We start from the raw sequence: 25,300 nt of genomic DNA, 5'->3' as shown, positions 1-25,300 counted from the left end.
TTTAAATCAACATCTAGAGTGTAAGAGCTTTAGATTGATGCCAAATATGTATATTAAAAAAATAGTTAAGATTCCTAAAATCAATGTACAAACACTAAGACATTCTATTAATAATATAGGTTTTTTATTCTCATTATAAAATAAAATAATCAGGATAATATTAAGGTAGCTGAGTTACTAAACTCATGATTAACATTCAAAACTGTCAGTAAAGAAACAGCTTTGATACAGTGTATAACTACTATAATCCAAAACATTATATACTACATGGGAGATGCCCAGAACCAAAGTGTACCCTACTTTAGCCACTTTTTTGTGTGTTGAAATTGTGATATTTATTCACAATGTTTCCTAGCATATTTCTGTATTGAAAGCAACATGTTTTTTTGTTCCTAAATATGCTTTTTATGTATTAAAATTTGTTTTAAAAGGTATCTTCAGTTCCAAAATGTCCCTTTTATTACAAACCAGATTGAAATTGGCTTTGTATTTAATCTTCAAAACCAAAATATCCTTTGGTTTCTAACTTGCATTCAGAGGCACTAGGGCACTCCAATTCCAGTGTCTTTTGTCAAAACATATTTGCTGCTATGTATGTGAATCTAAAGTCTTATTATTCCTCATATTCTTTTAATATTTTGGTAAACCTGAAAATTTGGTTTTGTAGTTTTACAACTGCTGAAACTGTCTATGAATGATTATAATAATTCAATGACCAATAATTACGAAATCCATTGCTATAAACATTTATGTTGGTGTTAACAATGGTTAACATCTAACTCAATTTAAATTGTTAATGTTGCTTCTGTATATAATATTTAGTTATTGTTGTTCTCAAATGGAACAGATAGTAAGTAAATAAAGTTTTGTACAAAAAAATTGCTGTAAACATAACCTGTGCATAGCTGTATGGGTTCTATCTCAGAGTTAATTCATTCTGAAACAAAAAGTTTTTTCTCCATACAAAAATGTTTTCCTCAGTTATTCATGTTCCAGTTACAAACTGTTCTATTGTTTTTTCTATTTAAAAGATTTATTACTATGAAGAACTTTTGGGGTTTTTAAACATAGTTATCCTTGATACAGGTATGGTCAAAGTTTTAAGTTAATCAAATAAAATCTTTATTTAAAGAAATTAATTAATGATTTCCCAACATTTGTTAAAAGTGGATGGAGGACACTTTGGTTCTAAGCGCCTCATATATACAAACAGGAATTGATTTTTAAGCATGTCACTATTGGCATGTTGTTAACCTTAAAACTAACCTTATATGCTCATAATGATTTAAATTTTGTAAGTTTTCAAGATGATAAAAAATTTGTTTTGTTTTGAAAATGTTAAGAATTTCTATAACCTACTAACTGTTGTTTTCATCGTTACAAAGTTCATTGCAAATGAGTGTTTAAAATTAATAATAAATCTCCCATTTGATATTTTAAGATGTTCAGCCGTATGTGAAATCTATCTTTCCTCTGACTATGCTCAAAGGGATATTTTATTTGAAAAATTATTATTTGTGCCTTGTATTATAAAATAAAAATGTTATATTTTATATTCTATTCAAAATTGAATAAATAAGAATTAAAGGAAACATTGATGCTATGAATTATCGATACTGGTGTGAAATTTTGTTTATACTTCTTGTTATACTTACACGTTGATATTCCATAAATTGTGTAAAATAAAAACAAAATTGCTCAACAGCGAGTTTATTTCTTTGAAGTAAGACATTTAAGTCTTATATTTATTAGTCAAGACAGCATTTGAAAATAGTTCACAAAAAAAAAATAATAATCCAGATAATAATGCCCATGAAATCTATATTACCTATTTACTTATGTTTGAAGGCGTAACAATGTGTGTGAATTTACCAAACACTATGGGCCATGGCCTTAAAAATTACTGTGGGGAGGCTTTACTAAACATTCAGACAGTAAACTTTTGATATTGACAGAATGTTTTAGAATTATTTGCATTAACGTTTTTATTGTTGTTTTATAATTAAATTTTGATCCTTACATTATTATTTATTTTAAACTTATGTCATTTGTTTGTATGTTAATTTTTTTGAGGAATTTAAATTTATAAAGAAATTACAGACGATAGCATTTCTGTAAACTTATTAATACTGTACATGGTAGGAATATGTCATACCATGTGTCTCTAATAGACTTTGTTGAGGTTGCAAGCAGAATTTCAAGTCTATAGGTTAGTTTGTTCTTGAGATATTGTGGGACAGAAATGAAAATTTTCCAGTCCCCTCAAGTGATAAGGATCGTTAACAATCAGCTAATAATTTCTGTTACAAAATATTAAACAATAATATAATTTATTAGTAATAATTACTCTAATACTTACTGTGTTTCAACAAGATTTTATATGTAGTATCAATTTATTTGAAAAAATGTAATCAGAAAATAATAACTTACTTGATAGTGTTGGCAAATAGCTCATGTGATATTTTTAGTTTTATTGTTGCTGATAAATTTCACTTAGTCATCTTTATCTGTTTAATAAATCTTCATATTTTAATTAAATAAAACATTCGTGGTTATGATTGAACTTTTTTAGTTTTTTAATTTGAAGCCAAAATGAAATAATTTAAAACCAATGTGTTTAAGGCATGTGATGATTTATATTATATTGTTCTTTGTCGTTATTATAGTTATGTGATTGTTGTTTTTAATTTTGTAACTACAGCCCAAAAATTTTAATAAATTATGTTCAGACTTAAAATGCCAAAAAATTAAATATTCTCTAAAGATAAAAAAACTTTCAAAATAAAATCTATAGATTATTTTGTATGGCAGAAAATAATAGCACCAACAATAACATTTATGTTTGGCGTTCTTGGAAAATGATGACCTTTTTTAACATACAATACTTTACAAACCAGAAAATTTACCTTATTCCAAGGGCATACTACATTTCCAAGGAAATAATACAAAACTCAGAGAAAACCTTGTAAGAGAGTGATGTATGGTATTTATTGTTATATCTTAATAAATGAAAATTCAACAATTGGAGTTTGAAGAACATAATTCTTTAACATCTTTATGATTGAAAAGAAAAATTATTAGCTATTTAAAGTGAATAAAACTGGAAAATAACAAAGATGACTCTAATTTTTAATATTTGAGGTTAACTGTAATACAAATTGATGTTTCCTTCTAATTTTAAATCTGAAGTTCAGAAATCAATTTACTGTCTAGGGTGGGAATGTTTTTATTTTCATCCGTTAAACAGAAGTTGTGTACTCTAAAAGCTGATATAAAAACTATTGAATACAGTGTAGAATAAACAAATTTAACTTCGTTCTACAACAAAATTTAAAAAAATGTTAGACCTGGCTTGTGTTATTGGTAGATTTGATGTTCAGTAAAAGCAAAAGTTAGTTGTATCTGGACTAGAATCCTTATAAATTTATTTTGTATAAAATATGGAAACAATCATTTTAAGAGAGTCTAAATATATTTAGATTTTTTAATTAAAATAAACAAACTGGCTTAATATACTTTTTATTACAGATAAAAAAAACTGTATTTATAAGATTGTTTTTTTTAACAATTTTGCCTTTTAATTCTATACAGATATGGGACAGAGTATTAGTATAGAGGAACAAATTAAAAACAAATTGTCCTTAAATAAATGGTTTGGATGAAATTATTCGAATACATTTATTCCTAAGTTGAAGCACGAATTGTTTTTAAGTAGTGAAAGAAAGAATAGTATTACTTACCATTGTGTTTTATTGCAGTTGTTCTCTTTCACAGAAAAAATTGAAATTAGTTATTTAATTTTAAAATTTTCCATCAATGTATAACTATTTTAAAGGTTACTGTTATGGAAAGATTATGATAAGTACATTAAAACAACACATTAGTGTAATAAAATGTACTGCTATGTTAAACAGTTTAGACACACGTGGAGACATAATAGTATTGTACTATATCTTATATCAGATGTAGATGGCTACTAGTCAGGCATGACAGAGAAGGATGAGATAAGAGTGTGGATTGGCTGTGTAAATTCAAGTTTTATTAATAGACCAGTAGAAACAAGAATAATCCAGTACACAACAAAACTGATAGTTCTGTATTTGCTTACACACTTCTCTTGTTAGTTCTTGTTCGATAAATTATTCTTTTTAAAAATATCCAGCATACTGATTATGATGCAGGACTTTCCATTCATACAATAATTATAGTAGGTGATTTTCATAATTGAATTCTTAGCTAAAATTAACTTCTGATTAACCTTCCATCAGGTGCTTAAAATTAGAAACACCATCAGGCGCTCACGGAGGTTTCCTCCAGGTTAGCGAATAATGGATATCATAGTCATTTAAACTGTTTTTATTTGTTTAAATATTTATACTGATTTAATTACAATGTAATATAATCATTTTTAGAAATTAAATAAAAATTACTCTCTTATGTAATGAATTTTCCAAATAAGAAATTCGAAATCTTAAAAAATGTTATTGTATAGTAACAACATGAGTTATTTTAAGGAATAATGCAATTAATTGTAAAAATGTTTAACCTACTGTAATAATATATGGAAATTAACTTAGATTATAACTTCTTTCAAAAACAACTTACTTCAATTCATGAGTTATTATACAATAGTAATGTCAATTATTACTCTGAAATAAAAATTTATTCTTTACTAAAATTTTTTTTAAACACTACACAAAGTTTCAAAACATTTTCCTTCAGGTTCTTATAACGACAATGTTCACTCCATAAACAGTACTGTACTCACACGGGTACTTTACTGACAAGTCTCTCGTCTTCATTCTCTATCTCACAAAATTCAAATAAAATATATTGTAAAACTTAAAAAGAAACCATCACAGGTCACACATTTAGGCGCACACGGATTATTACTCCATAAAAACTAAACACAATAAGGCGCTCACGGAGATTTTGTCCAAGCACTACAACCACAACATCGGGCTCTCACGGAGGAATCGTCCAGTTAAGTCTCCCACGGAAGTAGACGTCATACTGACAGATTTTGACAAAGATAAGCGGGAGGCTATTGTTTCGCTTCCCCGAAAAATGCTCGTGAAGTACACTGCGGGAAACGACTGCCAGCATCAGAAAAGTAGTACTATTTTTAATAATAAAAAATACACGGAGGAAAACTCCGTTTAGCGCCCGATGTAGGGTTAATAAAAACAACATGTTTATTCATATGTAAATTTGTATATGAAAACAAATAGTAGGTAACAAAAGTTAGAACCTTAAGTAAAATAAGAGAATAGTTTAAATAACTTTTATTTGATGACATATGGTATGAATTATTTGTTAAAAAGAGCTTTAATGGTTTCTTATTGTAATAATTATATTAAAAATTCTAAAAATTCATAACAAGCAATATTTAAAACTTTTGTGAAGTATCTTTATTGAAGGACGTTAAAGGATTTATTCTGATTGGAAGATCGGTAGACAGCTCATTACATTCAGCTCATTAATATATTATTAAAATTGTATGAATTGGTTTTGTTCCACCCTACTGTTTATCCAATTATTTTATAAAACTGGCACTGAAAAAGAGAATTATGTAAGTAGCACAGATTCTTTCACTGTGTGTACAAGAATTTTGCAATAAACAAAAACGTGATTCGAAAGTAGTTCAAAATGGTTGTACGAAATATTCTTGATTTATTAATGGTTTAATCTTCATGTTACCGTCTGTATGTTGGTATGAATAGCTCTTAATGTACAGTAAATCATTGTGGGTTCCAAAGGGTTAACAAAATCAATGATGCAAAACTCTTATTAATGGAGAATAAGAGAGGAAAATTTATTTTTGAATTTACATAGTTAATGTAATGATTTTAGTGTTTGTGAAAAACAGAAATTGTATTTATTAGATAACAGTTATGATTTGTGTATGTATGTTTATTCAGGGTCAAAATGAAAAAAAAAAAAAAAAAAAAAAAAACAGTATTAGAGGAGTTAAACTACTAAATGTCTTGACATTATATGACTTCACGATGCAGTAGTATAATTTGCATCAGTGCCTTGGCGACTTGCTTAGTGATTTACAATCTGTGAGATTATAAATAGTTACAAAAGATACAAAATCAGGGATTTAGAGTTCTTTGAACAAACTCCTCCAGCATATTCAATGTAGAAGCTATTCAAGTGTGGTATTCAGTTCAAGGAGGTAGGTAGCAGATTGCAGAGCTTCATTCCCATGTATGAAGTTTTCCGCTCGTACAGCTTCAGTGTGCTGAGAGATTGTAGAGTGCAGCATTTCTGGTAATGAAGGGGTGTACATCAGTGTTCCTTTGAAGATTTTCCCCATCAGCGTACATTATTATTCCTTGAATGTTAAGTGAAATAGTAGTAAGAATCTTCAAAGATTTGAAGGCTTTTCTAAAGCTTTCAAGAGGTTAGAGGCCAACCAGTGTCGTAATACATTTCATTAATGAAAAACCCGACCAGGAATTGTCTTGTGGGAGAATCAGACTAATATATAGTGAACTGTACTATAAACAATGATTTAGATTTTTTAATAACTTTTTTGCAGAACAAATTTTAAACAAATACAATCTATGTCTTAACAGTATTTCATCCTAAGAAATGATACTGTAAGGTTTTTTGTGACACTCAAATAATTATGTTACATTTTGCACCAGTTTACAGCTATTTTCATCTGGATTTGGTACATTAACAGGTGGATGTAAAGGATTTTCTTGAATGTGTTGTTTCTGGTACATCTCTTTTAAGGGTTTAGCCTAAGGCATGTGGCACAACAGATATGTCACGCTCAACTTTTATCCCGATTGCTCACTTCACAGCCAAAATAAAGTACAACATTGTGCTATTATAGGTGTGAAATTTCTTCTTTGTAATTTAAAATTTAACCCACCACACAATGTTTAGGCATTATAAATATGCACACAGCATGATGTAAAAGTACTTTCATTGGATTAAGAGACCAGTTTAGAAGATAACAGGGTACTTACTCAGAATGCTCTGAGATCTTGTAAGGGTTTTCAAGGCATGGCTTCTTATCGGTTCCCCTCTCATTATTCCTTCATTAATTAACCAAATGAAAATTTTGGATGTAATATTTCTCAAATACAAGCTTTTAATTGCATATTCAAGTAATTTTTACAGTATTATAAATATACTAGTACATACCTGCAGCTTCGCCCTCAATTTCCATGCAACATTCCCTGTATTTGATTAAATAGCTTCCACAATTTCCGTAACTCTTTAACTATTTTAGACCAAGATGGAGGAACTACAAAATCGAAGTTCATAGCTTTCTTAGTAAAAGCACTTATGATATAATACAATAGGGTTGTATGATATTTTTAAAATGGAATTGCTGATAAATCGTGCATTATGTGTTCATTACCATTTTGCAGTGTTCATGGTTAAGAGGATCAAAGGTTGAGCGAAATGGCGAGTAATTCTTATTTCAAGTGTTGAACTTTTAAGAGCATTTCTGGTTCGAATTAGTTAAATATATTTCCGACGGCAAACTGGAGTTTAGTATTTTGACTCGAGAAAGAATATTTATAGACTTAAAAAACAGCAGACTTTTCTAAATTTTATGGTTACAGATATTGTTATTGAAAATTAAAATTAAAGACTAAAATCAACATCAATAGTACTAACACATTTCAAATACTTACATTATAACAGTTGCCATTCATTGCGTACTATAATGAAGTCCCATGATATTTTAGAAATAAATTTCAGTGTTTAAGGTTGTAATAATAATAAATGAACTACATCATACCATTTTATTTGCTTGTAATTATTTGTGTGCTATATCATAAAATTTGTCCTCAGCTGTTTATATAGCATATTCCCAATCAAGAAATAAAATTTAAAAAGGAGGAATACAGATATAGCTTTTATTTAGTCCGTCTGGTTGCCTAGATTTTAAAATTAATCTATGTACGATTACAACATTATTTGAATTTATTACATCTAAATTAAGTTATAAATGAAAAATTCCTATTTGGTTGAGGCAATTTCGAAATGATTTTGGTTATGTTGAATTGCATGTGCAGATAATGATCTCTCAGAATTTCGGGTGAACAATATAAAATCAATGATCAGTTAGTTACTCTTAAAAGAGTGATTGTGTTTTCAACATAATCTTTGGACCAAATTTATAGGCATGTATACATTGTAGAGAAGCTCGCTACAGTTAAAAAGTGTCTACTTCTGTGCTTGTTATTCAACTTTGTGTAAAGGGGTAGAGTAAAAATTCAAAACTTCCTTCTATGACTTACTCTTCAATAGGCATATGTTGGTGCTAAAATTTCTTCACTGTATGTCAAATACTTTCAAAATAATGTAAGGACAAACAAACCTACATAGACATATTCACAAAGAACTGTACTTTGGAATTGGCCCGATTTACTAATAATATTTACGATTAGTTTAATTCCCTAAAAAGAATATTTGCAGGCAACCCAGCTTGATGCCTGATTTTGTTTCATATTTTCAATTAAGATAATGTTTTGACTTCAAAGCAAAATTGTGTGTATTAATAATGACAATTTTTTTAAATATTGTAATTTTGTTGACTCTACTGTAATTTTGTAATCGCTACTGCATACATGAATATTTATTTCTATTTGTTTATCTATATGTTGTAAGGTTTTAAAATTGATTTTACACAAAATATCTATAAATATAGATAGCATGTTACAACACGTGGATACACAGTTACTGTCATTTCCAACCAGTCATGGTGATAATACCTCTAGCCATTACACCTTTATTATTTGTGTCCGTAGAGTTATGTGAGTGTATCGGTGTGTTAACAATGCTCTTATAGGGTCAAACTCAGGTTGTCTCACTAAAGCCAGCTCTTAACCCTTTGAGTGCCAACCACTTTTGAGAGGCACTCAGTGTCAAGCACTCTTTTGGTACTTATTCAATATTCAGCAAAACAATTCATAACTTAAAATTATATATATATATATATATATATATATATCATATAGATGATTTTTATTTTATTATATAGGGGAGAAATTAGGCTATAACATATTATTTATGCTGACATTTTTAAATAAACAAATAATACAGATATGAGTTAACATTTTCTAAATTTTGGAATACCAAAATTGTAATTTTATGATATTAATTTATTTGTATGCATTTTTTTATTGTTCCTTATGTACATAGGGACAAATATACAAAATTTCAAAAAAGTAAGTATCTGTATAACTGTATTTGTGTAGTGTTCCACACAAAAATGTATGCAACTTTTTCAAAAATAAATAAAACACTTCTTCTTCCTTCTTCTCCTTAATAAAATTAACTTATAAAGTACTGATCTTTTAATTTAATTACTACATTGATGTGTTTGAAGAAGATGGCCTTGCTATCAAAAGGCTTCACAAAATAAAAAGTTATAAAATATTGGTTATTGTGATTTGTCAATGTAGTGATTAAATTAAGAAAAACCAATATAACCTCCATCTTCATCATTATTTTAATTCATAGATTTTCTTCTATGTTAAATGCAACACTCGATAAAATGGTAAAAAGTTAATATTGCATAAAGAGGTAACTAAGTTATCATTGAGTAAAAGATAGATTGCAACTTAAATCGACAAGTGCCATTTCTAAATTGCTAGTCTTTAATTTAACATTTCTGAATAGCAGCAAACATGAAAAATTAACCTTCATTCAACATGAGTAAATTCAAAATCATGAGTAAATTTTATGTATGGATATTATGATAATATTCGTATTATAAAATAATGTCCTGCGAATTAGAAAACAAAAAATACTATCATGCACTAATGAGACAAGAAGCAATAAAACCGTGTTTCTAATTAAAATCTTTAATCGCATATACAATAAATCATTTTGACTATTGTTAAATGTATTTCCTAGTTTAACAATAAAGTCTAGTTCAAAACCTACAAAAAGTAATAAATTAACATTTCGAAACGGTAAACGTTACAGTTGTTACACAGAAACAAGTGTTCATAGTCTTAAAATATTACCTCCGTTAAGATACATAACACAGTGAACGATGAATGATTTATTTAAGATTACAAGATTTCACTTGCATCACTTTCATTAATTTCCTGTCTGTTGATATCCAGGATAATGGTTCAAATGAAATTTCTTATTAATCTCAGTGTTCTTAGACATAAAAGCTGGTAACTCAGCGATGATTAGCTGAATTTCTGGTTGTAACGCATTTAAAATTATTTAAGTAAAACATTATGTTTTGGCATCTCCTTGATTAAGACAAATGCCAAATAATTTAATTTTTTCCACTTATTTCCAAAGACCAAAGGTCTTGGTCAAAACGCACAGAAAAAGTATTTGCTATAACCTGAGAATTAGATTATAAACATCACAGTTGAAGACACTGGCTACTCTACCTAGGGTTTGTAACTTAATAAAGAGTCTATAAATATTGTATAAAGTCATACATAAATTTTAAGTTCTCTTTGTATAACAAAAACTCATTTCAGTTTATTGATGAAAATCTTAACGAATAATTCAAATCTAATACGTTTTGTTTCAGATGATTTAATTTTTTGACTTTATTTATTAAATTTAAATTTTACATCTTAGTTCACAGATTTTTCAAAATATGAATTTATTTGAGCAAACGTAAAAATTGTTTTGAAACATAGAAATTCAAACTGTTAAATTGATTTGGACTTCTAAGAATCCATTAAAAACATGTTTCAATCAATAAAATATCTTTGTTAATGTTTATCCATTTGTCACCATTATCAGTCAACAGGAACAACAGCATTTTGTAACAGAACAACAAAAGTAAAATGAAAACTGAAACAAATTTATCCCTATTGGTCTGTATTTGGCAGTGGTCTTCTCAAACACATGTAAAACACAAAAAGAACAATTTGAGTTAAAGTACATTGTTTTATTAAAATGAGAGTGTACAAGTTGAACATTCTCTAAGTGCCGTAATGGAGACGACAACACAGCCAATCAGTCCACAGTACAGTACACGGTACGCTACGTACGGTACCGGTACTTACGGTTCTAGTCCTGGTCACTCACACACTGCGGTCCGTTTCACTAAAAGTTTAGAGTATAAGTCGCACATTTCAACAATTCATCGCTTCACCTTAATAAACGAGATACCTGTTCACTAAAACTAATAATATATATTTACGTAAAAAATGAGTAAATATGTTAACCCATAATATGTTTTAGACATCTTTTAAAAATTTAAAAAAGTTAAAAGTGATATTAGTTGATCGGTTAGTATTACTGTTGACTCCGTTCCGAGTCAACTACATCCAAAACACTCCTAAATTCATAGACCACAAGATTTTCCCTTTAAAACGTTTACTAGGGTCCTTCATCTAGACAAGGCTGGTTCTTTAGTAAACACTGCCTCCGAACTTTACAAACTATAACGTAATGGTTGTTTCTCAGGTTTGTGCCTGATACAGATCCTATATCACAGAGTTAGCCCAACAAAAGATACAACTTACACGGATCTGTCTGAGGTACACAACTACTCACGTCAACTAAGGTAATTATACAATAAGGTTTATTAAAAATAAGTACTTACACAACTAAGACACGACTAAAGAAACACACAAAATAACTTATTTTGGAAACGGATAATATAATAACAATTAATGTTTGTGATCGTTAAACAACAATCAACTACACTGTGTACATGTACAAAAATATATCACGCCATGCCACATAGTTTTATCTATATGCTTGATCAGCTTTATCGTTGAGCTGAGTTTGCAAGATATTGTAGTCTGGATTAATGTGAGTAAAAAACATTTTACACACTGAAACTTAAATCATACCCACCCTGTCTGTTGTAAAATTATTAAATGTCTTCCTATCTTCAAATCACTGTAACCAAATTTTGTATTTATTTAACTTTAGAAAAATGTCATAATAGTTTTATTACGTTTTGATTCTTGGCCACTTTAATATATATGTATATATTAATTTTAAAAAATATGCCGACTAAATTTTTAAGTTTAACATCAAAAATTAAAGGAAATTATACATTCATTGTTATAAAATAATTTTCTACCAGTAACAGAACATTATGCTTAAAATTTTACCATCTTACATATTTAAACAGCAAAAACTTCCTTGTAAAATGAAGTCAAAAACTGCACTGTAATAATGATAATTTCAGTTAAGAGGTTCAACTAAACAGATAAAAATTCTTTAAAAAAATCTACTGTCATATTTAATATTTTGATACACAATAAGTACTGGAATACTTCAATTTAACTAAATAATTTAAATTTAAAAATTTTTTAGAAAGTTTGTTATGAAAATTTAATTGGCCACCAGGAAAGCATTGTTATTCAATTCATGAATCATACTTTCCAAAGTCCTGCAGAATAACACAATGAATGTACTTCCTTGCAGTAGTCAAGGCAATGCAACTAGTGGCCAAGGCAATGCAACTAGTGGCCAAGGCATGCTCAACAAGTAAGCACCGTTTTGCCGACTGATGATGATTCAATGTGCTTGTGACATTCTTTTAGTTATATGGAACTTCAACAATTTCATGTGATGGAAAAGGAGAAGGGACTCTTTGAGAAAAAAGAAGGATGAACCAATTAAAAATATTTTTACACCCATTGTAACATTTCCACCACCACATTTTTTACCATTTCTTGTAGGAATTTGACATTGAGTGTCAACTATACCTTTTGTTTCTTGCGTTCTAAAAACTAAAAACAAACCGTACTTCCAGTCTATGCGAAATTCAATTGTTTTATTTGAGAAGAAACAGGAAATACGACTGGAATGTGCTTTAGGTCTTCTGTGCAAAGCTATAGAAACAAAAAGGCATTGTATATGAACAGAATAACAATCATGACAATGCAGGGGTGGGGCGAAATGGTGCTTACCTATTAACATGCTTTGTAAAATCTTTACAGCTGTTTTTTCCGAAGGATTTGCATAAGGTCGGCAAACTGCAACTAGTGTAGTTTCATAGCAGTTACAGAAGTTGGTTTCAGTGGTGTACAGTGACAAAATCTAGTATTATCAAAAACACAGTATAAAATAAAACTACTTAACAAACTGAATAGATTACTACTTGAAAATTAAAGCAGCATAAGTAATCACTGCCGATTTCAACAGAATATAAATTAAGGTACTTTTGAGTGAGGTACTAAATTAAGCTTTTAATAGTAACTAACTGCTGCCATAAGTTCCCCCCTCCGTTTATATATACATCACTTGATCACAAAAAAAATTAACATTTCCTTGTCTGAAAAGGGTTTGGTTTGCCATTACAGTTAACTTATGGGTTCAACAAGCACTGCTACCAACTAAACAATTCTAAACATTCTGCTTAGTGTTTCTTCAGTTTTAAAAGTTTGAACTTAAGGCTAAAACAGAGGTTAAGTAAAACGGCTGTTATTCCTCACAGTTAAATTATAAGAATAACTTACAAGATACGAAACGAAAACAATTGTTGAATACTGGATACTTTAAGTGAGCGAGTGTAGGTCGGTAGTACTTTAACCACACTCATTAGAACATTATTGAAGTACTAGTAAGTTAAGTACCTTACAAAACATAAAATGTATATTCCATAAGATAAAATAACACAAGTGTTAATTATTTTCATACAGTAAATGTAATGATGAAATTGTCTAATTTTAACAATTGCAAGTTGCTGTTAAAATATTGTTATTGCTAAACCATTGAGCAGGTAAAAAAATATCAATAATCATACAATAATCCAAGCTGCCGATTGTCCAATTCATGACCTGCCTGACTGTTATCAGCTGGAGACATTGCTATTTTTACCCTATATATTTACAATATAGTATTTTGATTTATAATAGAATTACTTCTGAGTTACCTAACACAAACACTGACCTTACTCCTCCCCCAAAAATACTGAAAATATGTACAAAGCCACGTAAATTACAATAAAAATACGTAAGTGTTTAAAAAATGTTTTTAGGCACGTTTATGTAATTTGGGAGAGTTATTATTATAACTATGTAATATGGGATGAGTGAAATTATTACTTTTAAAATTAATTCTTATATTGTTACATAATATTTATCATCCATCAATGTTACTTGGACGAATCAAACGTTCCAATTCTTTTAATAATTGTATATAGATTTTGTTTGGTTATAAAATCCAAACCAAATTTGGATAAAAAATTATTGTAATATATTAGATTAGGAATTTGATTTATCATTTATAATAATTTTTATATCGTATATAAAAAAATCAAATAAAACATGACGGATTTTTCATACATACATTTCATGTACGTATATATGAAATGGAGCACATATAAAATCATGTACATAATTTATGAAATATTTAATTTTTTCATATATACATTTTATGTATATACGAAATGTAACACATTTGTATAGTTTTAGAAAAAAATATAAATGAGGAACGTAATTTTTATGAAATATTTATGTTTTAGATGTATTTTAAAAGGAAGGAGTAAGCTCTTAACTACTGAGCCAACAGCCTCAAGCAGCACTGTGATTGAGGAAGTGAGATGTGGGTCTGGCTTAGAGCTGTAACATCATGCAGTGGTACAATAGTCAATATAGTTCTGGTGGCTATCCAACACTATGATTATTGACTACATAATACATAGGTTTTTATATTTATTTAAAAGTGAATCAAGTAACCTGTTGGTAGACCACAAAATAGGATGTCTGCTGATTAGACTAACAATATAACCCAAGCCAGAACTCAATGTGCTTGTTGGAACTTGTTGCGACCCGCTCAGTCCCGACAAAAACAAGCAGGAACCAACGTGTTAGTCAAAATTCAAGGTGACTCGCTCAGCAGACCCACATCTTGACTCATCAGTTGGCCTACAACAGCCAGGACTTTCTGTGCTTGTAAGAACTCGCGGTAATCGCTCAGTAGATCCATATCTTGATTTGATCAAGGACCGACTGTATTGATTAAAGGTCGTGGTGACTCGCTCAGTAGATCCGTTCTAGACTCGGTCGGTAGACACGCGACGTCAGGATCCACTGTGCTCGTTAGAACTCGTGGTGACTCGCTCAGTAGACCCAAGACACTGGCACCCACTGGGCTGTTGTGTTGTACTCTCTCTATGGCTCGTTCTAATGCCGCGATCGTCTCCTCAATGTCGTTGTTTACGATAGTTAGATCGAAGAAGTGTCCATATGCTTGTCTCAAAAGGTCAGATTCTTTGGCTAGACGTTCTAGGCTTCCATCATACTGTAACAAAATAATTTATGCATAAAAGATTACATAAACCATTTTTACCACTTCATTCATTACAAGTATTATTTATAGCAATCTGGAAAAAAATAATCAGTATACATTTAAAGATGGGCTATAAATTGAGAAAAAAGAGTTTGGTTTCCTTCATAACTACAACTCATAATCTAGGGGGTGAATGCCAATTTGCATTTTATAAGCACACAACCTGGTGTTTCTTGTAATTGATAGAGGAATTACTCTTAAGAAAAAAATTGATCATCAGCGGTATTTTTAGTGGAGGTCAAAATAGGAGGGTACCAAAAGAGTTCAAAGTACAAAATGAAAATTTTTGTATCAAATTCTATTTTTCCTAGATTGACCAATTGTCAGACATATAAATAATAGTTGTATTATGACCAGAAAACTGTATAGAGACTGAAAGTTGCCACTTTAAGTGTCTATATATGGTTACCTGAGGCTGATTTAATGCTTATTTACGTACCTGACATATATATTTATATTGTGTACTTTACCGTGTAAATTGACCCTTGACTTCTGGACCGTTATATTTATTAAATAAAGATAAAATAGTAATTTTACAATTTGAATTGGCTTACAACTAAGAAGTGTTAAAGGGATTCAATTTAAAATTAAGTTTAACAGACTTAATAATAATAATCTTTATTGTGTCAACAATTATTAGATTGCATGCATGCGTCAAGTACATTCATAATAATATACAATTCCATTGCAGTTATTACTAATTAATTGTATAACAGAACTGGGGGTTTAGTTTTATTCTTGTTCTCAATAGTTTTCAATAATTTTCATCCCAGCAACTCAACATGAACTCTTCAATGGAGTAAAATGCCTTTGACACCAGGAGGTGTTTTTAATTGAGATTTGAATAGCTTAGAATCAATGAGATGTTTTATTCCCTCAGGCAGCTTGTTTATCAGTTTCACACCAACTTAGGACGGCAAGTGTTCAAATGCACTCGTTCTATGTTGTACAATCCGATAGTTGTCCTTGTCTCTTGTCTCGTATTGGTGGACGTCACTGCCTTGGACCAACTCGCATTTGATCGACAGTATAGAACGACGTCGAGAATATAGAGACAGGGTAAAGTTAACAATCCAAGCTCCCTGAAGGCATCTTTGCACGACTCTCTGAAATTCAATTTGTAAATAATTCTGACAGCTTTATTTTGAGCTCTAAATACTCTTTCGAATTGTATTTAGAACAGCTGCCCCACAGTCTCAAACCGTAAGACAAATATGGATGTATCAGGACAAAGTAGGCCGTTTTTAATACATCAATAGAACAGAATTTTGCAAGGTTACGCAAAACATAAATGCCAGAAACAACCTTGGAGCAGATGCTGTCAATGTGAAAGTCCCATGTCAGTCCTCGATCAAGGTACATTCCAAGGAACTTAACGGATTCGGCCTCTTCCAAGAGAACATCGTCCATCATTACCGCAGGACGATAGTCTGTTCTTGTCGATGCCGAAGGCAAAACTTTATTGAGCTGTTTGTTTTCAGATTGAGTCTTAAGAAATGTTCGGTGCATGAATTTAAATCGATAAATGATTTCACTTCAAGATCAGTTTTATATTTCGATTTAATACAGAGAGTCGTGTCATCAGCATATTGAATTACCTGTCCATTCTGGATTGATGTATTCAACTTGTTGACATAAATAAGGAAGAAAACTGGCCCTAATATTGATCCCTGGGGGACACCATAGGGCATCTTGACCCTATTAGGCATAGCATTCGCAATCCGTATGCATTATTCTCTATCTTTAAGATACAACGACAGCCAATCGTAGGGCAAACCCCTAATACCACTAGTCCATAACCGGTGCAGCAGTGTCGCATGATGCACACAGTCAAAGGCTTTGGAGAGGTCGAGAAATATGCTCATAACAAGTTCTTTTCTCTCCAGGCCATCAACAACATTATGAATAAGTTCAGTTATGGCATCGATGGTCGATTTGTCTTTCTTAGTTCTTAGTTTCTTAGTTCGGGTTTAGACCCGAACTGTTCAGGACAGAGAATTTCAAAGCGGTCAAGGAATTGTTCAAGCTGATTGAGGACTTCCTCTAAACATTGACTTTATAATGAACATTTTATTACCAGCAGAAAAACGTAATTTTCTGTTATTTGTACCCCTATGTATAAACAAAAGAGTAAAAAGGATTTCCATTTAAAGCCTAATATTTTGTGCAGACTAAAAGATTGAGGCTGAGAACTTACTGGAATGTTCGTCCACCAACTAGTACGAACAGTTTGGTATGTATGTACGTACTGTTGTTTGCAGTTGTGTAGTGTAAATAGTTCGGTCTGTGGATGTTAAATGATAAAATACGGAACTTAGAATATTTACAGTTTTCTTTTTCTACAATTAGATAACTATGTGTTAAAATAAAAACTTACGTCTGCAAGATTTTGTAATAGTGGGGCAGCGATGAAAACCACGTAAGGTGCAAATTCAGAAGTTCTGAGAACTTTCAGAGCTTGGGGTTCTACGTCCAAGATTGCAACTTTTCCTTCGTGGTGAATTTTTCTAATAGTTTCCAGTTTTGTGCCATACATTGCTTCTTCATGAGTACCTGGAATTTCAGAACAATTATATGAAAATTTTAATTAAAAACATAAAATGTACTCAGTTAACTAAACAGTTGAAGCCACTCATTTGTTGGTTAGAAATTTTTCAAATGGTGTGTCACAAACAATAAATTATTCACAAGAAGTGAAGTTTCTTCCAAATCAGTAAACCTAGTATCTGGAAATAATAATATATGGATAACACCATTGGCTTCGTGAAAGTAAATTTGTATATACAAAACATGTAATATGACACTTATTTACAATGAGAGAAAATAATGAAAATATATACTGATAGTTTGTCAAATAAATCACTCCACTAGGATCTTAGTTCCTAGACTTACACGGCTGGTGTAATGACTAAAATCAAAGTCTTCCGGTTCACACCAAATCAAAACATTACTTACACAATTATCTTCTTTAAATATTTCAGCCTCCCTGCATGTGGACACTCCTCTTCAGTCAACAGATGTTAAACCAAAAACAGTTTTGGTTTAACATCTGTTGGCTGGCTCTCTGCGGAGAGCATTCAGCTGATTTTCTTCAACTATGTAGACGAAAACATTGCAAAAATTGTAATCAAATTTGATCATGATTTTTTGTTGTTGTAAAGATGTTAAAAGTTTAAAAAATATTTAGACAAATTAGCAGATACTAATAATTAAATGTGCATGCTGAATTTACTCAAAATAAAACTATTCCCATGGCATTTATCTCATACTTTATTTATTAGTATTTTTAACCATATTGTGAATACATTTTTTGAGCTATATCTTTTGTAAAATTTATTTTTTAAGATTTGTTCTACTAAAGTATCTTTTAACATTCAATTGATAATAAGTAATAAAAAAGTAAAAATTTATTGAATTTTATTGCTTTTCACAATGTTGACACTACCTTCACAATAATTAAAATCAGAAAAATTTAATTTTCTTGGACAAGCTTTTTAAACTTTTAAGTACTTCCTATATATATAATATTGTAATTTTGATAGTTTGTTTGATGTATTTAGCTGATGGATAATCAAAATCATATAAATTTACACGATTTATAAATTTATATTTATATATATATATATATATATATATATATATATATAAATAAACATATGGAAAACATATGTCACAAACAACCTAAGAATAGTATGTTACGATCATACCTGAATGTATACCACATTGTAAACTTGTTGGAATAAAAAGGTTAAACTTATTTTACTTCGATTCAGTTCTGAAATTTACTAATGTGGAATAACTGCCACTATATATGCTAAAATTTATTAGAAACTCTAAATGGAAATTGCTGATTTCACTGTTATTTCAAAATAATTTAAGGTGACTGTAAGTCAAAGTCTGATAATTTACAACAGAAATGATGAAATTAAAAGCACAATTACTGAATTTGTGAAATTAAATTAAACAATCAACTAATGTTACATAGTTAGTATCCAACTTACCGTACTCAAGGTACTCATTGGCAGCTATGTCCGCCATCATCTCGTCGTGGGAGACAAAGTAGTAGTTGCGCCCGTTCTCCTCATCACTACGAGGTGGCCTGGTCGTGTCTGTAACATCGGATATCAATCTGATTTCTACTTTCTGACAAGTTTTAATCTATTTTTTGTGTAAGACAGGTGGATCAGCAATCAGATACCCTAAAGTTCCAGCATGAACTTGACAAGCGTAAGGGATTGTACAACTGCGATGGAGATTGGAAAACCCATTAAAACTAAATCCTTATCCACCCTGCCACACTTAGGCCAAAACTGCTACTAGGCATTATACCAGTTCATAGAGGAGTTAATGTTCACCTTTCTTCTGTTAAACTCTAAATCCGAGTAACTACTTTTCTATTCTTTGTCTTCATATCTTAAACCCTTGACTGCCACAACCGCGTTAACACAGACGATCCCATTTTGCGTTCATCTGCCACACCCATACTTCATATTCGTCCTTGCCAAAAAGGGAGCAGAATCCACATTGGTGGGGCCTGAGCCAGATTGTGGGATAGCCTTCTCCAACATTAAAGCTCTGGTCAAAGATTGGGAAAAGAGGACAAGACACAAGAATTGGAGTAGAGCCTCAGGTTTAAGACTATCCAAATTGTTTATCTCTCCTTACGCTAAAGGGTGGACATGACTGATATTAGGAATGTTGACAGGACATGGCCCTCTGAGGAAGCACCTTATGAAGGTAGGCCTTAGTCAGAGCAGCGAATGTAGACTCTGTGGAGAAGAGGAGGAGTCAGCGGAGCACATTTGGTTGGATTGTCCTGCCATCGTAGAGACTCGGAAAAGATACTTGGGAGCATATCTCCTCCGCCCCAAGGACATTAGAGAAGAGGAGCCCTTAAATCTGATTGGTTTTTGCAAAAGCCTCGGTCTTTGAGGGCACAAATTAAAGTAAGGGAGGCGCAAAGGTCCTTTTTAGGACTAAGTGCGGGGACAAACTGTCCTCTTCCCTCAGGAAGGAAAAAAAAAAAAAAATACTTCACATTTCAAACAGTTGCTTTGTTACATGACATGTAACAGCTTTAAGTGTTTATTTTAACCACTACAAATCCGCAGTAGTGCTGTTTAATTGCTACTACACTAAATTAAGGAACTATCATGAAAGCATATGGTGAAGTTTTACCTGGACATTTGAAATATAACGTTATTTGGTTTCTAGTTTTTTGAATTGCGCTTTTGAAGTTGCTATTGCAAGTTTGTTTTTTTCTGGTGTGATGTTCGTGGCCGGTGGTAATAATACTGGGTAATAAAATTACACCAATTCAGGAAAACTATTGTACTACATCTTGGTCGGGAGGACGCGGGTTTCACGGACCGTGGGTAAAACTGGACTGGGCAGAACACTCGCTGCTGGAATGGTAAGGAACGTTGGCGGGGAGAAGTGGCGTGACCTCAGTAGCCAATAGGATTTATTCAAACAGTATGGTCTCATATTACGTCACATACATATAACCGCCAACGGCCAGATCGATAATCAACATTCCTATCTTAACAAATATATTTTAGATAGCTGACTATTTATATTAGATTCAGATATGTACACCACATTTCCTCCCTTCCAAAGTTGAAAAACACTGCAAAATAACACACTACATAGTTTTAACAAAAAAAAACATTGTTGAAATTCAATTAACACATTAATACAGTAACATCAATAAATTTTCCTTAAACTACAATAAAGCAAAATGGTATGAACGCTTTGGTTACCACAACTAAGACAAATAAAACAATATAATGAAACAAACTAAAATAGAACAAAACAATATAATTTACAAGTTCAGCCTATCCACGGGATTTCTAATCCGCACAGGATAACGTCTATCATTGTTGTTGTTTGGGGAACAGCTGGCGCGCGCATGACAGCTGCCGTCGCAGCCGGTGACGTGTTGCCACGATCAGCTGTTTGTTTACCGTTAGAACGGCACGACATTGAGAGGGGAGGGGAGCGAGCCACACGGCCGCTCGGCGGAGAGTGGGGGACTCACTGCTATTGGCTCTCGCCCCACCGCCGGTGTCATGACCGGGGAGGAAGAGGAACTGTCATCGAAAGCGTCAGCTGATTCTACCTGTTTGTTTACATCAGCTGGCTCTCCCTGCACGGCTACAATCTGATCAATATGCCGTCTGAACACAATGCCAGACGTCAATTCAACTTCGTATATAACATTGCTGATCTGCTTTATTACTGTAGCACTAATCCATTTGTCACGGGTGCGATAGTCCCTAACAATTACATTTTGACCAGGATAAAATAGTCTAATTTTAGTTCCAGAGAAATACTCCTTTTGCTTGTCTTGTCTTTTACTAACTGTCATTGACAGGTTAGGCCTTAATAAATCTAACCTAGTTCTTAATTGCCTATTAAACATCAACTTTGCTGGGGTCTCATTGGTGGTAGCATGAACAGCATTTCGATAATCAAACAATATTCTACTTAAAGCTATATTTACATCTTTCTTATCACGTAAAGCACATTTGATCTTATTCTTAGCATATTTGACAGAGTTCTCTGCCAAACCGTTACTCATGGGATGGTATGGAGGACTCAAAAGTATGTCTGATACCATTGTTTGACATAAAATTATGAAATTCGAATGAGGAAAATGGTGGACCATTGTCACTGTGGACAGTCTCTGGCAGACCAAACCTACTGAACAAATCTCTTAAATGATTTATGGCTACATTGGCTAAAGTGGAAGCTACAGGAAACACTTCCAGCCACTTGCTGTGCGCATCAACAATTAGTAGATACATTTTTCCATTAATCGGACCTAAATAATCCATTGTGAAGAAGCCTTTGCCATGGACTTGAGGGATAATGCCACGTATGCAGCTGACACTTGCTAGGGTTATTTCTCTCCATTAAACAGGAAAAACAATTATTTGCCAAGGACACAATTTGATCATCAATATTAGGCCACCAAACATAACTACGAGCTATCGATTTCATTTTGACTATACCCATGTGGGATGAGTGAAGCTCGTCCAGCACATATTTTCTCATTTTGCTAGGCACTACTACTTTGTAACCCCAAACCAATATATTATTTACTATAGACAACTCTTCCCTCCTTGCAAAATATGGCAACAACTCCTTGTCATCCCCAGGGATGCTATTGGGCCACCCGTGCCTTACATAACCAATAACTTTGCATAAAATTGGATCTTTTAGCGTTTCTGTTTGTACATTTTCAAAAGTTAAAGGCACAGAGCTTTCCAAAAGACAATGCAAATAACTGCCCTTCCAGTGGTCATCGTCGCTCACTTCCGGCTCTTTCATTGTCAGTGGTAGCCTGCTGAACGCGTCGGCATTGCCGTGATCAGCTGATTTTATATATTCTATATTAAACTTGTACCCTGACAAAAATAAACTATAGCGCTGCAATCTGCTGGCGCTAAACACTGACAAACCCTTATGAGGACCAAATATTGATAGAAGCGGTTTGTGGTCCGTACATAAAGTAAATTCCCTACCATACAGATATTGGTTAAATTTCTTCAACGCCCCAGACAATTGCTAGAGCCTCTCGATCGATCTGGGAGTAGTTTCTTTTCAGCATTAGTTAGCGTTCTAGACTGGTATGCTTAATGGTTTTTCAATACCTTCTGGTGTGACAACACTCAGGACCGCACCTAGTCCAAAAAGAACTCGCGTCTACCGCCAGCTTCAAAAACGGAAGTTTGCCGTCATAGTGCGCTAAGATAGTCTCACTACTTAGCAGTTCTTTTACTCTATCAAATGCCTGAACACATTGCCTGTTGAAATTAAATGGAACGTCTTTCTTTAATAAATTGTACAATGGGCTTAAAATGCTTGATAAATTTGGAAGAAATTTAGAATAATAGTTAATTTAGCCCAATTAGCGATTTAATTTCTGTGACATTCTTTGGGATAGGTGCGTTCTTGATTGCTTCTACTTTCTTGGGATCGGTGTGCAAACCGTGTTTGTCAATGACCAAACCCCAAATACTCTACTTGATTAGCAAAGAAAGTACATTTACTCTTTTTGACAGTTAAGCCTTTCTCATTTAACCTCTTACACACTTCTCTTAACTTCTCATAATGAGCCTTATCATTTTCAGCGGTTATTAGAATATCATCTAAAAATACTGCAATTTGATCTATACCCTGGAGAGTCTGCTCTAATTTTCTTTTGAAAAATAGCACTTGCTGACGTTTATGCCAAAAGGAAACACGGGAATAACAAAATAAACCTTTGTGTGTACTTATGGTACACAGTTTCTGAGACTCTGGATCTAACTCTAATTGGGTATATGCTTGACACAAATCGATCTTACTAAACTTCTCGCCCTTTTGCAGGTTTGCAAACAAACTCATCTATTCTTGGTAACGGAAATTTTTTCTACTTCTAAACAAGGGTTCCAAGGTTACTTTAAAGTCACCGCAAATCCTGACTGAACCACATTTCTTTAATTACAGGAAACTATGGGCGTACCCCAATTCTGAGCTACTTACAGGTATTAACACTTTTCTCATCTACTAGCCTAGCTAGTTCGTTTTCAACCTTGGCTTTCAGGGAAAAAGGTATTGGCCTAGGTTTGAAATATTTAGGAACCGTGTTTTCTTTTACTGTTAACTTTACAGGCTCGCCTTTAAAACAACCTATCTCGTCACGGAATACCTTAGGAAATTCTTTGAACAACTTGTTCTTAAGTTCAAGACAACTATCGGCATCGGTTTTACTTATCTCAAATAACCTGTCATTATTTTTAAAACGAAATTTCAACCCCTAGAGCACTTAACCATTCCCTACCTATAAGTGGATGAGCACCGGACTTGATGACATACAAGTCCCATTACTTTGTTTACTTTGTTATAATTAACTTCAACTTTGATCTTGCCTACAGGTGTGATAGGTTGATCGGTTATAAGAGCTGAGTGTCAACTTACTAGGTTCTAATTTACACATCTGGAAATGAGAATTGTAATATTCCTCACTGCAAACACTCACAGAAGCCCCTGTATCAACCTCAAACGTTTAAGCTTTTACCATTAACAATTAAATCAAGCTGAATTTGGGTCTACCTTGACCCTGTCAGTCACCTTTTCATTCATTCTAAATAAATTGGCTACATCATCCACAAATTGCTCAGTGTCCCCTGACACCCTGATTACTGTCATCAACACCTTCTAGGTAGTTATGTTTGCGATAATTTTTGGAATTCCCAGTGCTTCTACTATCTCTAAAATTAGTCTTATCTCTATTTACATTTGTACCTTGCCGACCAGCTAACTTAGAACGACACACACTTTTTGCTTATGTGGTTTTGTTTACCACAGAAATGACACTTCACACCTAATAACCTGCACTGTGAACTGGAAATGCCCTGTGAGGCCACAACATAAACATTTGCGCACTGCCACTGCCACCTGGCGGAGATCGCCGCTGCCATCCAGAAGGCCCTGGTGACGTGCCGCCGCTGACCTTGGCTGTTCCCCCTGCTCCCTTCCAGGCCGCTCCAGCGTTGTCGCTCAGTGCTGTCTGGGAATGCGTCTGGGAATGCGGTGTGCCATTTCCGAATCTCCCCCTCCTGGCCACCACCACGCTGCTCAACTGATGGATCCGCTCGGGTCTTTCCGACTGATAGAGCTGCCGCCGATTTTTTCTGCTTGCTCCATTGAAAGCACTATTTTGGTCGCTTGCTCGAACGTTAACGAGGCTTCCGATAAAAGTTTTTGTTTGGCACTTTCACTTCTGATGCCACTCACCAGTCTGTCTCTCAAGTAATCATTTAGCGACGCGCCAAAGTCACAATAGGTTGTCATTTTTTTCAAATTTGCAATATACTCGGCAACCGACTCGCCTTCCCAACTGTACTCGCTTACTAAAACGATATCGCTCCGCGATGAAGCTAGGTGTCGGGAATAAATGTTTTTGCACAAGTTGCACCAGTTTCATTTAAATGTCTTTTCCGACGGTTTATTAGGAGTGCACAGGTCTCTCAACAAA

At 32.6% G+C, this 25,300-nt stretch overlaps 1 protein-coding gene across 1 annotated transcript; it reads right to left on the bottom strand.

Moving 5' to 3' along the window:
* Window positions 1-12,646: 12,646 nt before the first annotated feature.
* On the bottom strand, window positions 12,647-24,940 carry LOC124371846 (55 kDa erythrocyte membrane protein-like; the record flags this gene model as incomplete). The annotated part of the gene is made up of 5 exons (XM_046830207.1): window positions 12,647-15,225; window positions 17,651-17,826; window positions 19,275-19,416; window positions 21,254-21,452; window positions 24,655-24,940. Coding segments are annotated over 5 exons (1,106 nt in total), but the record flags the coding sequence as incomplete, so codon positions are not given.
* Window positions 24,941-25,300: the final 360 nt, after the last annotated feature.

This window comes from Homalodisca vitripennis, unplaced genomic scaffold, assembly GCF_021130785.1.
Source record: "Homalodisca vitripennis isolate AUS2020 unplaced genomic scaffold, UT_GWSS_2.1 ScUCBcl_2110;HRSCAF=6525, whole genome shotgun sequence".
NCBI classification, from domain to species: domain Eukaryota; kingdom Metazoa; phylum Arthropoda; class Insecta; order Hemiptera; family Cicadellidae; genus Homalodisca; species Homalodisca vitripennis.
The sequence above is the reverse complement of the archived record's forward strand: the minus strand, read 5'-3'. Positions and strand labels throughout refer to the sequence as shown.